General features: G+C 39.5%; 1 protein-coding gene across 1 annotated transcript in view; it reads right to left on the reverse strand.

The window, feature by feature from the left end:
- Window positions 1–17,228, reverse strand: part of LOC142372046 (Na(+)/H(+) exchange regulatory cofactor NHE-RF2) — a 33,451-nt gene that overhangs the window by 3,057 nt on the left and 13,166 nt on the right. The window contains exons 4-5 of the mRNA XM_075454820.1: window positions 6,745–6,972; window positions 96–249 (exon numbers count right to left, since the gene is read on the reverse strand). Of these exons, the coding sequence (XP_075310935.1) occupies window positions 96–249; window positions 6,745–6,972 (382 nt within the window). The remainder of the gene's footprint in view (window positions 1–95; window positions 250–6,744; window positions 6,973–17,228) is intronic.

Raw genomic sequence — 17,228 nt, forward strand, 5'->3', positions numbered from 1 at the left:
GACATCCTGTATATAAATATTGACAGAAAACATTCCGGACTAGTAAGGAATTTCAGATTAAAGTTGTACCGGTTGTTTTTTTTGACAGTATGCACCTTTGACATGGCTGATCATGGGGACCACTCCTCGCCTCTTGAAGTGTTCATCTGTGTCTGGATCCACCACCAACAGCCAGGTCTCATCTCCACCTTTCTTTATAAAGGCCACTACCTCTGCATGCCGCATGCCCTCGATGTTCACACCATTCACCTGGAGAGCAAAAGGAAACAGTTACTTGTTTATATGTCAGAAGAAAACAGATTTTTTTATTGTTCTATATCTGACAGTGCTTAACCATCCCTCTAGATGGTTTATGTGCCATAAGAAGGTAGATAAACTTGGTTATATAAAAATGAGAATAGAAACAAAATATTACAACATAGACCTTGCACTCTAGTCAATAAATGCCCCCAAAAGCTGAATTTAAGGCTAACACACAGACTGAGTTCATGGTGCTGATGTATCTCAGCATGACCCTGGGTCTCTGTTAATGTCAACTTTTGCTTAGGCGATATAAAATAAACAAAAAAAAGGAAACAAAATAACAGATTTTTTACAATAAAGTATGTCAAGGTTTCCAGTTAGAAGTACACATGAGTGCTACCTCATTCATCCAGCAGGGGGAGTCATGAAACCAAAAACAACCTACTCAAAGCCCCGCTGGTTTTTCAGGGGACACGCATTAGTTTGCACAATTTTACTCTTGCTTTTTTATTTTAATAATTAATTTTTATACATTCAAGGAGACTGCTCATGGAGCGGCTTTTTTTGGAGCTTCAAGTTACAATGTGAAATGCACACAGGTGCATAATGACAATATCTCCTTCATCACTGCACCACGCTGGTGATGCACAATAGTTTTGTTATTGTATGGTCTTATCTAGATACTGCGTTTTAACAACTCCGTCGAGACCTGGGCAGGTAGCCGTCACACCACGTCAAGTTAGTGTTGGTACACAATCAATTATTGATGGCTCCTCTGGGCTCCGGCTATAGTGCAGGTTTCAGGTGTCAGTGTGCTGATAGGGAATTTGTTCTAAATTCACTGCTTATGATAAGTTGGGGTGTAGTTAGTATAGAAGAGAAAGGGAAAATGTGCAAACAGAAAAGTTAACTTTTGCTCTCACTTAAGGAGTATACGGTGAGCCAAAGGAAGAAATAGTACTTCAGGCAAATAGGTGTTAGAAAACAGACTTTGTGAGTTTTTGTGAGAGAAATGAAAGGGCAATGAAGAGAGAAGAGGTGCGACAACACTGTACAATAAATGAGATGAAAGAATGTCAACAAATGGAAAATGTGAACTGCTCTTCTCATCAGTGTATCAGTTTTATTACAGGACTGGCAACAGACAGATTGTCAGTCAGCGAAGGAGAAAGACAGACAAACAGTTTAATATAAGGAGAACAAACATCTTTGGATTTGGCCAAACAACAGGTGTTGTGTGTCATGTTTCACAGGCTTCATTAACAGCCCAACCCACACAGGACAAGACACTATTCTCTGCCCACTGGGTTAATTAATACATGCTGTAGGAACCGTGCAGAAGGTTGTTTCTCATGGGATTACTCCTATGAGAGAATCCTTTTAATAGCATGTGTGTGTTTGAGTGTATGACAGCATGTCACTTTCAGGTTTCAGCCACCCAAAGATACCATCTCATGTTCGATGTGCATGAAAAATAAGCAAATCGAAAAGACATCTGTGCATCTGAAAATGAAAAACTGTGACCTTTCACTCTTATGTCTGCAGTTTAGTTTCATAAAGGACAAAGTCTTCCACACTTGGGTTTAGCTCGAGCTAACACGGCGAGCCACTCAACAAGCCATGACGGCAGGTTTAGAGTTTAAGAAGTTCTTACAGAAAAAACATCATTCGACAGGTCTGGTGCATTTGTTACTTTAATTGATGAATTCATAAGTCATGGTTTTTAACGGATGGAGAAGTGTGATGTTCCCAGAACAGCTCTATTATTTTTCCAGAAGAGAGAGAGTGAGTAAGTGGAACATTTGCAAAACCAGTGTGTAAAGGTTTCATGGAGCTGTTTCAGCATTGGATACCTTCTTGGTTGATAGCACACAATCTGGAACCTCTTACAAAAGTGGTTTTGATCTTTGTTTATAGTCAATATATACTCTATTCGTATAAGTGCCTTGAACTGTTGCATTTGTTGTGATTTGGTGCTGTATAAATAAAACTGAACTGAAATTAATTAAACTATATTTCTACACCAAATCCTCATGGATCCTTAACTAAACATGCTAGTATGCTAACATTTTCTCAAGCGTGCAAAAGAAAATGTACAACTTAGACTGAGGCAAGGTCATTAAGACTGATAACACAATACATAAATAAATACATGCATTTAGAATGTTACTTAAGTAAACTTAGTATAACAAGGAGAAAGTACCTAAAGGATCAAAAGTAAAAACCCTTGAGAAGTAAATGTAGTCTGAAATGTAGTAGAAGTTTGCACTTAAATGTACGTCGGTATAACTTACATAGCTGCATTTTACTACTGCTGAGACCTGATGGTGGTAAAGCTGAAACAGCATCAATAATCACAGTTGGTCCTTAGAGTGAGAGTGAAGTAAATATAATACAATGATGTTGTTGATATGAATCGCGGGTATGTCCATGCAAACAAGTGAGATCAGTGCACATTCGTGTGCTGTTACACTGAAGTTTGTGAGAGGTTCAGGGTACGCTCCATTGAATGGAGCCGGAGCAGAGACTGATGAGGCGTTTACTGGTGTCAGGGCTTCTGCCAAACATCGACAGAAAGCTGAGCTCTCATCATTGCCTTCACAATGCTTGCCGCTGGTACACCTCCAGTGTAATGGGGCGTGGGGAGAGAAAAAGATGGTGAGAGAGAGAGACTGACAGAGGCAGCTCTTTCATGGTTGTTTACCTCTCTAACAAGCTGCTGACAGGTAACTCAAGCGCTGTCTTGATGCGTCGTCAGAGTTGACTGTAATTATCATTGCGCTTACACGCACAAACGCGGCAGCTAATTAACTCAGACTCTGGCTCAGATTTTTGGACCTAAACTAAATGATTTCACTGAGATACAGTTGTTCTGTGTTATTTTGTAAGAGACGTAAAATGATCATAATGCTGTTTAAAGTACATCTAAATTTAAAAAAAAAAAACTGCCCTGAACTTTATGCAAAATGCTTATGATGCATTTTTCACTCATAATAAACTAATAGACAATTAAATGATATCAGACGGTGAATTAATATAAATACAAAAAAGATACAGTATATATCACAGTTTAAATGGTTTAAAAAAATCTCCATAATATATTTGCAACATTCATTTTTGTCACAGATTAAGCATACCATTCTCTTTTCAATTAAAAGTTAAATCATTCAGGCGCTCAAATATCTCCAAATAGCAAACCTCAGCCCAACAACAAATTTTTTTTCTTGCGTAGACAACTTGCAACAATCAATTTTTCCAACCTCATAATTGGGGTGGCAGTTAATTATGAGCTATCTTTTTTTTTTACTTGACTGTAACCTACATCCATGTATTTGCTTTGACTTTGTGTGCACATATTCATCATCTCAAAAGAAAAAACAATGGTTTGTGCAAGGCTCTGAGCACAACATTTGTGTATTCGCCAATATGATGCTTTTGTGACTGTGCGCAGTCTAGATTTCTAAAGGCACGGGCCATTATGCTGTAGATGTCAATTCATTGTGCATGCATAAAATCCATCATCCAAGTGGACTCCAAACAGGTCAGAACAATATAACATGTCCATGGTTGCCAGAGTTGTCCATAACTGAACACCTTGTGTGCAGGCCAGTTTAGCAGAGCGGTTATTTAGACAGTTGTTTAAACTGTTTTTTTCTCTCTCTATGTTGCTATGTTGGAGGCCCTTTAAGTAGAGGAGCTTTTTTTTTTTAAGAGGAGAAAAATATGAAAGGTCATCTCCTAATTAATGTTCTACATTACAAGGGAAGGACACGCTTGAACTGATATGTATGTGCAGGTAGGGCGGCAGTCACAACACAGCCCTTCTGGTACTACTTTTAATAGCTGCTCACTCTGATATTAATGTGAAGAATCATGTTTTTTTTAACTTTTAACTGAATTAGGCCCGACATTGTTTGAAGTATCATCCACATTTGTGAGTGCATGTACATATTTTATGTGATTGTTTCCCTCAATTGAAGTCTCAATGGAAACATGTCAGGGACGTGGTGGACAATGGCTGCCATCCGTGACCTGCAGCAGGATGTTCCCACCAGCTATCAAATGTTCCAGTGAAGCCTCAGAGCAATAATATCCTCTAATGCCAAGCCTGGCACTGAAATGTGATGAACATATTTCACATATATTCTTTTTTTTAATGACTTTGTAAATCTCAGCCTTGCATCTAGCGTATAATTCTATGACGATGATTTTTTTTTCAGATCTTTAAGTGCACCACTACATTTCATATAAAAATGGTTAATGGTTAAGCTACAGCGTATGCATATGCATATGTATCTTACTCTGAGTTTGATCTGATCTTTATTGAAAGGTTCTATCATGCCCTATCAGTGTTCAATTTGTTCAGCTCTGCAGTTTGGCCTGGACCCTGATGTACAGCCAGTGAGGCCAAAGATCATGGGAATGAAGGGTGACTGCTGTGTTTTGACCCTCAGATGAGAAAGCACTTATGATGATGTTACTGAAGCCTGTACTCTTTTTAACTGCAGAAAAGTTCACTAAAGACCCATGCTCTCATTTTCCACCCTTTGGAGATGTGAAGAAAGTATCATTAACCTTTACTGTATGTGACTAGCCTGGCTGACGCGTCCACATCTCGATGAGATTGTGGTCTGGGAACTAGGTGTGCATTTTCTCGTATTTGAAGCGTGGTTTAAGAATGCCTAGAGCCGTTTATTGGGCGCTACGAATGTCTATCAAATGGCGTCTGGTTCTTCCCATGCTGCTTTGCGCGCGATTCATAGCCAATTGTATCACTTATACCAGATGATGTATGTAGAGCGACAGAAATTCGACGAGGAAGAAGGCAACGAAATCTTTCAACGCCAAACGTTGCTCTTTTTTAAAAGTAAACTTGCGTTCTAAGCTACTTAAAACACTTTCTAAGGCTGCATCGAACGGTAACGTTGTGTCCGCTGTCATGTTGGATTAACACTCTACAAGCTTTGGTGTCGCGCATAGACGTCGTCATCGTCTTGCTGCCCCCCCTGTTCTGTGATTGGTTCCCTAACTCAGGCAAAAATAAGGGCGGTGGTTTCCAGGCTGCCTTTGCAGTGTGAATGAAATCGCACGCAAAGCAGCATGGGAATTCCCAGGCTAGTATGTGACTGTATATGGTACAATTTATCTTAACCTTTTCTTAATCTTTTTAACCTAACATCTTTATTCTGTACTACTTTCTTTTCTCATATTTATCACTGTCTCTATTACTGTCAGTACTTTATAAAATGAAGATACATTCATTTATACTCATACACACTCCTCCCTCTCTTCTCTTACCATCTGTCTCCCTTGCCAGCTCTGCGACCAAGGTGATTTGAAGCCAACGCTCAAGGCTCCAGGCCTTGTTATCCTCAGAAACATGCAAGCGTGATGCCTGCCATTTTAACCAAAGCTGTGATCATCTAGATGGGGCCACATTTGTATTTGATTAGATGCGGGAGACTTCATAAATTCTTGTAAACTTGGGGAAGTTACAGTAGCATTAGAATTCAACTGTCCTCGTAATTTTATATCAAAACAGCAGCTAATTATATTATTATATATGAAGATTTGGGACTTTTCCAAAAACATCTAGTCTGTATTTTCTTGTACTCAGTTAGCCTCCATTAAGATAGTAGTTGAACTGAGTAGTCACTTGCATTAAAAACAGCAGGTGCTGGTGAGCCATCAACAAGTCATTTCTTTCTAGGAAATGGAGTAGATGGTTGTGTGGAAGTGACTGCATGCTCAAAACCATGAGTTAAGGTACAGAAAAGTTCCGTACAAGGAGACCTTCTAAAGAAACCACCAATAAAGTGTCAAACTGAAGGGTTACAGAAGGCTTCTTGTGGGATTTTTCTGACACGTTGTCAGTCACTCTCACATGCACCAGGCCAGACTAACCAAGGATCATCTATCAATAATCCCCCCGTCGTCATTCTCCTCTCTGGTCTGCTGTGTCAACCAAATGCATACGTGCACAAAACACTCACTTAATATTTCTTGCTTGACAGTTTGCTCTTAACTTATCAGCACCACAGTTGAGCATCTCCCTTATCTACCAACCAGCTTCTCATTCAGAACATTCACGGAAAAGTCTCAAAACTGCTGAGTCACCCACTACTGCTTCCGGTATTTGTTAATGCCCTGCATGCATCAGAAGTTGTCTTTTCAATCCCATTTATACTCATCCTACATTTATCTATAAAATGAACTGACAGTATATTATAGAAAATAATATCTGCTATTATTTAATGACTGTCTATCATACTTTTACCACTGAACCAAATAAGTGATTCATCCAAGTGATTTTATCCAATTCACATTCACTTTGAGGTGGTTCATAAATTCAGAGAAGCTCATCTGTCTTAAACACCCATACAAGATTTAAAAAAAACAAACAAAACAGAAAACTGAATTGTTTTTCTTACATTGCACTACATTTTAATAAGTAATGCAATAATACTGAATAAAGGTCCAATTAAAACTAATTTTTCCTACCTCAACGAGTCTGTCTTGTGGTCGCAGTCCGGCATGGTCTGCAGGTGATCCAGGGTCCAGGGAGCGGATGTATTGTCCGGGCCGCGACCGATCACTGTGGAGGTTGAACCCGTAGCCCATCTCAGACCGCACCAGGTGGCACAGACGTGGAACGAGTTCGGATGGGTCGACCTGGGGCCGGGACTGGGATTGGGCCTGGCTGTGAGCTTCTGCCTGGGCAGGAGCTTCCTAGAACAGACAGAAACATGCATATGTAATTGTCTTCCTGTGTCTGGCAGAAAACTTGACACTTATGCTTACATAGAAAGGAGAGATGCTGTGACACGCCAGTGAGAAGTGGAAGGAAGTAAGAAGGAAAGGAGGAGAAGAAAAGGAAAACATTGTATAGGATGGGTCTAAAAATCTGGCCATCCCCAAAAAAATCCATCCCTTTAATCACGCTCAGAAGCATCTTTGGCCAAATCAACAGTGTAAATGTAAAGGAGAAGAGGAAGGTGTGAGGGATCATGTAAGTGAGATGTGGAGTGTGAATTTCATAATTTAAGAAAACGTAGTGATGTGGTATGAGAAACATTCATGGTTTCTGTAGGGAACTTAGTAAGGGAAACACGTTCATTTCACTATATTTTGGACTTTTTTCTTTCTTACTGTATCACAAACTCTGTGATCATCGATATCATGCAGTCATGAGTCATCAAGCAGTCAAAGAACTGCTGGACCAAATAGTGCAGGTACACTTGAAACATGACTAATGTAATGGAGTTCTACAGTAAACTTAGGTTGTTACTCATAAAAACATGGTCCAACATCTGTATGTGTATTTATCCATACTTTAACAAATCTGTACAAATTTCTACCTTGGAAAAAGAATTCCGAATTTGCCCTGAAGCCAAAACCAGAAAAACTCTGCTGTACTGTAACTCAGCTTAACCTTTCGCTATGGATCAAGGAAAAAGCTAATATTGTGCTTGCCACCAGCTATGAGTTCATAATGACAAAAAAAAATGTGGGGAATAAACCACAATTGTACCTTCTCAATTTGAGTCTGGTTAATTGAGAAGAAACCAATGCTAGTGGCAATGCTTAAAAGCCTGTACACTTGAATTCAAGTGGAGCAGCATGTCTAAAAATCTTCAGCAAGATGCAAGTGATCAAACACATAGTTGAGCCACTTCATCAAGCTTGTGACTGAACATTCTAGACTAAAAGGAACACTGTCAAGAAATGAAATGTTACCAAATTAATGACTTTATACTGGAAGTAGATTTGTGTCATTGCATGTAAACCTCTTTGTGCTTGTTGCCCATTTTTCCTCTCATTTTCTTTTCATTTTCTGCGGTAATTGATTCATAGAAAAGATGCCTGATTTTATTAAAGAGTGCCTTTCTGTGGAGAAAAACAGTCCATTAGCAGAACATCTCTGACAGTTCCCCAAGCCTGGGTGAAGGCATTTATAGAACCTGTATAATTTTGCCTTGAGCACCACAGCGTGATCACACTGATTTACCACCTACACATCGAGGAAGCAATGCGCTGTGAGAGGGATGATAGTTGGTGGCCAGCTTTGTAACCTCAGCTGATATCAGTGTTAAGGTAACAGACAGGCAGAATGGGTGTTGGGTGACCTGCAACAGTCCACATGAAGAGGCAGTACACATGTTGTGTGCATAGAACAATTATTCAGTATAGCTTCTGCTTTATATGTAAAGCCTCTGCCAGGTTTCAGCTTATGCCTGCTAAAAATACATATGCAGCATGTGGGCAGAGTGAGACAGAAAGACAAAGAGACAAAGGTTCTGGTGGGTTAACACGAGATGGTGGTACACGATAATTTTCTGACTTATCAACCATTTCCCTGGATTTGATCCCCCCTTTAACTTAGTGAACATTCATTTATCTTAAAACTAATGATTGAACATCCTACTGCCTAATCCTTTAACCATGAAAAAAAATGACGTGTACAGTAATGTATACTTTTGTCCTGGCCTGAAATTCTTTAGGATAGCAGGGATTTTGGCAGCTTGTCCTGACATGGACAGAAACTACTGGCTAACAAAAGAATAATTCATTCATAATTCTCTGCTCATCCTCTTATTCCTGGCTGAGGAGAAAGAGCTTAGGCTAGGCAGCAGGGGTGGATCTTTCAAGGGAGAGAAAAATACATATCAGATGTATTAGTATTCTGGGATCTGGACGAAGGAGCAAAAAAATGCAAAAACAGGGAGAGGAGGAAGGGAATAAGCATGGAAGGAGAGAGTGTGTGGGATGGTTAGAACATTAGATGCAGCAAGAGGGTTGAGAAAAGGAGTTGAATAAAGGAGAAGATCGTTTGGTGGCCAGATATACAGCAGACAGATAAACAGATAAATAGAGACAGAGCGCAAGACAAATCGAGATTACAGAAGTTTCCAGTAAGAGACGCTGGTGAGGAAAAGAGTCTGTAGTGGAACTCCTCGAACATAAACATTGAGAGCAACACAGCTGGGAATCATTATGTGGGGGAGACACAAGTGTCTGCCAGTCTAACCTCCGACTGCCTCTTAAGACTGTCCACACCGCACTAATCACCCCCTGGGGCCTGTGCCATCTCTTAAACTCTGTGTGCTTGACATAGTATACATTCAGTAAATTTCTTTATGTGTTATTCTTTCTGATCGCAACAAAATTTGTTGCGTAGGTCTGCTGCAGGCCTGACTGCCAGCAACAAATTGCATCAGGAGGACAGTGTGTGTCCTCTGCTTCATATCAAAATAAATGAATTTGTGCTGATGATAGACGAAAGCATGAAGGACAGAGATGTTGATTTGAGAGGTTTCGAGGGCCTGAAATGACTACACAAGCTCGCAAAAACAAAAAGCACTGAAGTGAAATGCAACCGCCGTGTTTGTTTGAACTGTGGGTGTTGAAAAATTCATGGTTTTTGGAAGAAGTATCTTGACAAGAGAGAGAAAAATGACATGTAATGTTTTTCCCTTTTGTCAGCAAAGGGAAAGCTTTGGGTTATCAGCAGCGGACAATTTTTTCAAAACAGAGCCCCACGTGGGAGGAGATGCAGCAGGAACTGCTGGGAAAACATAGACACATGCACATGACCGCAACGCAGCTCAAAACAAGTTCATATGGAAAATTCAGCTATGAATCACGCTGCTTCTCTGAGAGGAAACTATATGGAATATGTCACACCCACTGCAAAACATGAATCTTTTATTTCCAACAATACACACATACATGTACTGACCTGACCGTGGCACACTGAGAGGATGTGCTACCAAAGGAACTAGTACCATCCCATGAATTCCATTAGCCCTCTGCAACAATAAGCTTTTGTTTTGGTCACTCTCAGTTAGAACATGTGTGGGAAAATACCAAATACACAGGACTTGTATTTCCTTGACTGTGGTGTGTTCAATGTCATTATACTAAACATTAGACTGCAGATTTTTGATTCGTGTGATCTGTGACATGAATACTATACGGCACAATCATTGTATTTTTTTCACTGACAATACAAACTAAATCTTATGTTCATATGCACTAAAAAACTTCAACCCAACTCTGAATAAAGTGTTTAAAGTCCCTTTCAAAGGATTTTTTTATTGTTATTATAAGATCTGACATGACATAATGCAACACATCCTGCACTTTGGGTCATATGCTAATTTTGTGTCCAGCTAAAAACATTCTCAGATTTAGAATTTTAGAAGAGCTGATAGAAAATTGTGGGTGGAGCCTGATCCGCCATTTCAGCTGACCTATCAGAGCAGCTTGAGCTTTTTGAGAAGAGCGGACAGCCTCGCGAGCTTCTGTTTTTTACCGGAAATCCGATATTTGCACTGGCAACTAGCACTCTGCCTGCCATTTCATGGGAACTTTAAATGCTTTGGAAATCACTGGATTCTGTTTTTATTTCAATTTTAATGCAGTTCCATACCAGAAAGTGTAATAGCTTTGTTGGTCCACAGTGCAAAACATTGCAGTTTCACAACAAAGGCTCAAATGTTTCAAATGACTATTTCTTTCAGGGCAACAAACTTATTATATGCCTGTCTGCCGTAACATTAAATGGTCCAAAATATGATATTATACATGCTCAAAATGCTTTTAAAGAGGTAGGATGGGGTGGATCGAACCTGGAACCCTGTGAGGTGACGGTGCCAACCACCACACCACCGTGCAGCCGAACTGTGTTCAAAAGCTGTCAAATAACTTTCTGCTTTTTCAGTCGCTGTTGGTTAGTGTAAGGCGTGTAAAATACATGGTTTGGTTAGTAACAATATGTCAAGACTTAGGGATAAAAAAGGCAGAATTGGGCTTAAATATCAATAAATACATAGTTATAATTTTGTATCATGTCTTCTGACCACTACTTTCTACAAAACAACAGGCAGTGAAAAATTAAAGACTGGCACTAGTAAGTTTTGGACAACCTAGTACACGTTTAATTGTGAAACTGGCAGAAAGTTTTTAATGTATGAAATATGGATTGAATTTAGTTTCTTTTTTAAATGACAGATGTGCCACATGTTGTGTGACTGCATATGTTTGTGGTTGTATCTTTGCAACCCAATTTGACCAGTATGTGCTTAATGAAGACATACCTGTTTATATGCTTGATTTGTGCATCTGCGCACACACACATGTGTATTTCCTTCCCTGAAAGCGACTGCTGGCAGTAGCATTGGCAGGTGATGAAACTAGATCGCAGCTTGTTGAATAATTGAGTGGCGGCCTACTGCGATGGATAGATCATGACCGCTGTTAACCCTTTCACAGCCAAGGATCAGCGGCTCACTATAGGTTCACAATACCATGAAGTATGTTTGAGCATGCATGAGTATGTGTGCTGTTATACCTTCCCTTGATTCCCAACAAAGAAACTCAAAATTCAGTGTGTTTATTAGCACGTAAGGCATTTTGTGAACAAATGTGTGTTTCACTAAGTGCTTGCTTCAGCTGCTTGAGTGAAGCTAATAAACTCTCTAATAAATCAGTCAAGTTTACTCTGAGTTTACGGAGACAAAAGAATTTGGTTTGTTAAAAACAGATCTGGCAAGGTCTGAAATGCAAATAAGGTAAAAGAAAAAGGTATGATATGTTACGTGGAAAATAATAGTATAATAATGAGATTACATTGATAGCAGATGGAAGTTTAATTAAACTAGGGCTGTCATGGTATGTGATGTTCACGTACGATTGTCATGGATAATTTCATGACAACGATATTATCGGAATACAAACAAAAGATTTGGAAAAAACTTATTTATCTTTACGCTTTTTTTGAGTTCTTTCTCTATTTTAGGCAAGCGAATTATACTAAAACTAGGTGGTGAGGAACTTTAAAAGTCAGACAATGTAGCTGAAATCAAATCATCATATAATCACATGTGCATTATAAACGCAACATTTTCTCAATATCATGGTTCCAGTATATCCATGTATTCCAGAGACCAATGTCTCAAAGCACTTTTTAGAGAAGGTCCGATCTAAAATCAGCAATGTCTTTTATGTTTTATCAACTCACAGTTTAGAAGAATCAACACAATAACGATAATTTTTTTTCTTCACTTTTTGATAACAGACACTAAGCAAAACACAAACCAGCAGCTGCTCCATTGTTTGTCCACAGGCTGGTCAGAGTGCAGAATCTTTGATCATGTCAATCCATCAGTTGCATATCAAACACACTTTTGTGTATATGATAGAAAACACAATATTCTCTGAAGTTTACCTGTCTTTTAACTGTAAAAATGACAAAGCCCCAGATGCACACTGATGGGAGTTATTCTTTCCAGCATACTGCATGACTTGCAAATCTTGTTCGCTGTGGGATATATATCTGAATAAATATTTATTTTCCCTGCTGCTCATAAACATTTCTCTTTAGCCAAACTGCAATAAGTTCACGGAATTATGAAAGTGAAAACCGAACTCTTCATATTTAAGAGTTTTCAGGATGCATCAAACGTGCCACTAACTTGGTTGACTGTTGATTGTTGGATTTAACACTACCACTGACTGAAATTGGCTCGAGTGGACCCTTTCCGGCAGCAGCTGTGTCTGAAGGCAGAATAAGACTGTGGTTCCTACAAAACCTAAGAAAGACGGCGACCTGACTGGAAATGCTGATGATGTTGCATGACGCACAGTACAAACAAACAGCAGCATACGGGGCTTTTACTGGCATCATCGTGGAGAACCAGCTGCCGCAGAGACAGTTAGTGGAACCAGTGGAGCCAGTTCCATCTGTCAGAGGCTACTTAGGCACAGAAGAGTATTATTCTTCACATGTTATGTAACTTTTCAAAAATATGTAAAAGAAACATACAGACAGACATAAATGCATAATTTATTGATCACAGATGGATTTAAATCCTTTTACTGACACTTGGGTTTCTATCCACGTGACAGCATGGCACAATGACTTCTTATTTTAAACTGACCAAGCTAAGCCCATATGTGGCTCATTTAAAAGGATTATAACAAATTAAAAACATTGCTGTGTCTCATACTTTCCGGACATGACAGCTCTACCCTCAAACTGTGCGTGTGCTCCTGCTCCACATGCAGCTGCTTCAAATATTGCTCAACCAGAGTGAAAAAAGAGCAGATCTGGCCAGTTCACAGTGTGCGAGAATGACAGCAGTGAGAGGGGAATGAGAGCAAAAAAGGAATTGACAGGCAGCTGGATGGGAGAAGAGAGGGATTTGGAGCTTTTAAAAATGAAAGCAGGATTGGAAAATAAGTGACCGGAAAAAAGGAGGGCTCAGCGAGATAAAAAGAAACTGGGCAGAGGGAGAAGGGGATGCTGCACAGGATGTGAAAGAGGAGAGAGAAAAGCAGTGCGAGAGAGGACAGAGTGAACGAGACCTACGAGGCCACAGATCTTGATAACCAACACTTTTCCCCACTGGTGTTGAACTGCATTGCGTAACAGCCCTGTGATACGGATGCTAGCTGTGTGTGTGTTTGGTTTGTGTCCTGCTCTAACAGGACAGACCTGTTGAGATCTGTTCACAAAGTGCCCTGCTCTGCTGCAGCATGTGTGCACATGTGTGTGTGTAATATATTTGGTACCTGTTGTATCAATGTTTCCTCAGATCATAACACAAACAGAAAGCAGAGAAAGAGGAATGTTAAATTGGAATGTGTAAAAATTCGAGTGAATGCATATACTACAACAAAAATACAGAAAGATAAAGTAGGACTAAAGCGTATTAGTCATGGATCACGATTCCATCTAGTTACTATCAAACCTGTGGTTTGCAATGAGAAAACTGATACCACTCTCATGTCAGTGGTAGCCAGCATGCCTGACTATGTCCCATGAAAACAAATCATCATCCGACGAAAGCCAGTGGATTCGAGATAGTATTTCACTACTTTATCTTTATAAGCGTGCAACCACAGCTTGCTCAAACACGATTGGTCAATCCCACTCAGAGTTTGACGGAAACCACAAAGCTTCTGTTGATAGAGACAAGACCCTTGGCAAGAAAGCGTATACTTTCATCACTGTCTAAAACAAAAAAATCCATTATATTATATTGATTTAATTTTCTTCGCTCAAAATAAGCCAGTGGCAGAGAAAAGGAAGGTGTGATCAACGTGTAAGAATCAAGAGCTAGACTTATCAAAAGTCACCGATTGTGAGTCAGTGTTCTTTGCTCTCACAGATTACCATGTCCTGCATACAGTAAGAACAGATGAATACAGTTTACATGACTATTTAGAATACAGTGAGATTACCACAAGTCATCCGGCACACACCTTACTGCCTCTGCCTGAGAGGTGTCAGTGTGTCTTTTTCACGCTTAATAGCTCCATATAATAGTCTGTATTATGCTATAATTATTATTTTTTTCTCTCAAAAAGGCCATCCCTGTGCTTTACTTCACTGCCATAACCTTAAAGGTTATGTTACAGCAGTGTACAATTTGCACTCATATCAAACTCTCAAAGAAATCTAACAAAGGACACAAATTATGCACTGAAATCCAGCACAAATCAAATCTCTTTATCTGATTCAAACTAAGCAGCTGATGATCGGGCATAAAAAAACTCTTGTAAAAGCTGACCTAAATATCTGATGAAGCAGTCATGGACATTGATATTTGTTGTCATATAACACCTGCTGAAGATGCCTGCAGCTGCAATCAGCTGCAAACCACTGTGATTACAAACATATTGCGCAGGGTGTCGTCGCCCGAGGCTGAACTGTCATTGAGGGTTCAAGGCTGGATCACTTTATAGAGTTTAACACTGCTGTCAGAAAACAGATTTTTACGTTTTGAATTCAAATGACAAAAATCACATTTACTGTCATGTTTCCCCTCTGATGCAAATCGTCCAAGCTGAATCTCAGTATTAGTTTCCAAAAACATTCTCTTCGCCTCAATGATTTTTTATTTTCTGCTTGACAACGGCCGTCTCATAATATCCCCTTGTGTTAAGTTTTTATGCTCAGAGCATATCATGAGGTTAGTTACACTATGAAAAAACAGAGCGACGAAATGCAACCAAACCGGTGGTTTGAGCTCCCGTGACGGGTTTTCTCCATCTGCCGCTCACTATCTTTCTTCCCTCCATTCAATCTTCTTTTTGTTTTGTGTTTCATCCATCCATCCTCCGTGTATTTAGCTCTTTAACTCACATATCTTTTTTGAGCCCCTTATTTTGCCACACTAACAGAAGCTGCAAAGTGCATTTCTGTCTATTTGCATTTAAATGTCAATCTAAACTGTGTGGGCTGCTGACAGCGCTGAGACTTTCACGGTGGTGGTGTGCGTGTGGCTTTTTCTTCTCTCATTCTTGGATTGTTTAAATCTTAGATTGGATAAAAAAATGTTTTATCTTTTTTTCCTGTCAAATTTATGTCAGTTTTACTTTACCACTGTTCATATGAGATGGAAAGGCAGTTTGTTATGTTGATGTCATGTTCTTGGGCGTGTGTGTGACCACACCCCTGTTATCAGTGTGTGGCAGATATCCGTCGTCCTTTGGAGGTGGTGGTGAATTTTCAGTGTTCGCAGGCAACAGATGTTTTTCGTATATGAGAGTAGAGCTAAAAAATTGTGTTCAAAGAGAGTTGATTGGGTTTTTAGTCAATGATCAGCAAATTTATTTTTAATTTTTTCATCAGTTTACGTGGTATTTGGACTAAAATGTTCGGAAACTGAAACGAAAATGACTGATGATTTTCAGAGATAATTGGCTAAGATTTTTGGAACAGTTAGTTTGACAAAATTTGATTCTTTAAAAAAAAAAAATTTAAACCATGATGTTTACCTAACCCTAACTGAGTAGTTTCATAGCCTGAACCTAAATGAACAGCAAATGAACTGAGAACAAACTAAAAATGTAACAAAAGTGAGACAGTAAGCACCAAGAGATCCTGAACAAGCATCGGTACGCAGCAAGTTTGGAGTGATAAGGCTTTAACAAATAACTAAACCTCATTCTCTTGTTTGTCAAACATCTGGAGAAGTCTCTGTTGATCCAAAGATGTAAAAACTCTCCAATTACATTCACTAACGCCTACAGACAGAGCAAAGGACACCTGGTATTAAACTGATCTGAGAAGTGTGAGCTGAATAAAACAGCAGAACCAGAAGGACACGAGACACAATCAGCTGGTGTGTTTTTTAAATATGCGTGAACACTGTGTAGGTCATTATGCAGAAATGTATGCTGGTTTGCAGCTGGGATTGCAGCAGTCAGCAGATAGAAACTGAAAGAGACTGAACACAACAAGTGGTCAGGGATTGAAATGAATCTATAAAACAGCACAGTTGAGAAATCAAGGCACAAGTGGAGTGCGCCTCTGTTCGCCACATCATCATCAAAACACACTACAATATATGCAGGGGCCCTTCAAGCCTTTCTCAATCAGCAGTAGTGCCTCGTGGCAAAGAAGAATATCTTGCTGTCTGATTTTTGAGCTTTGTGTTTGTGTTTCTTTCTCCGTCTCATATATTCGCTGGCAGAGCTTTTGTGTGGGCAGCGCATTGATCAAACCTCGCCCTGGCGGCAGCCGACCCACACTCCACTGATAATTCCAATTCCAACGAGTAATATTTGAAAAATATGACTAAAAAATGAGAAGCAGATGAGGGTTTTCTGTATGCCTCCTAAACAGAAATGACTTACAGGGACAAACAACAGGACTTTAGAAACCAATCCTTGAAGACTGTAGGATGGCAGAAGATGTGAGGCCTGGTTTTCTGATTCTGACCCAGTAAAGAGTCCTCAAAAATAGTGCATTCTATAAATAATGCTGAGGATTTGGGTCAAGCATCTTAACTGCTACGGATACAATTTTAAGGGGAGGTTTTAAGAGTTTAGCAAATATATGCTTTGACTAGATTTTCTAAGTCCAAACCTGTGGTTTGAGTGATGATAATGATAATTTATAAATTACAAAAGCACCCAAGAGAAAGCAGCAAAATATCTTGCAAAGCTTTAGAGGAGACATGAGAAGCCACTGA

Source organism: Odontesthes bonariensis, chromosome 21, assembly GCF_027942865.1.
Source record: "Odontesthes bonariensis isolate fOdoBon6 chromosome 21, fOdoBon6.hap1, whole genome shotgun sequence".
Classification (NCBI taxonomy): Eukaryota; Metazoa; Chordata; class Actinopteri; order Atheriniformes; family Atherinopsidae; genus Odontesthes; species Odontesthes bonariensis.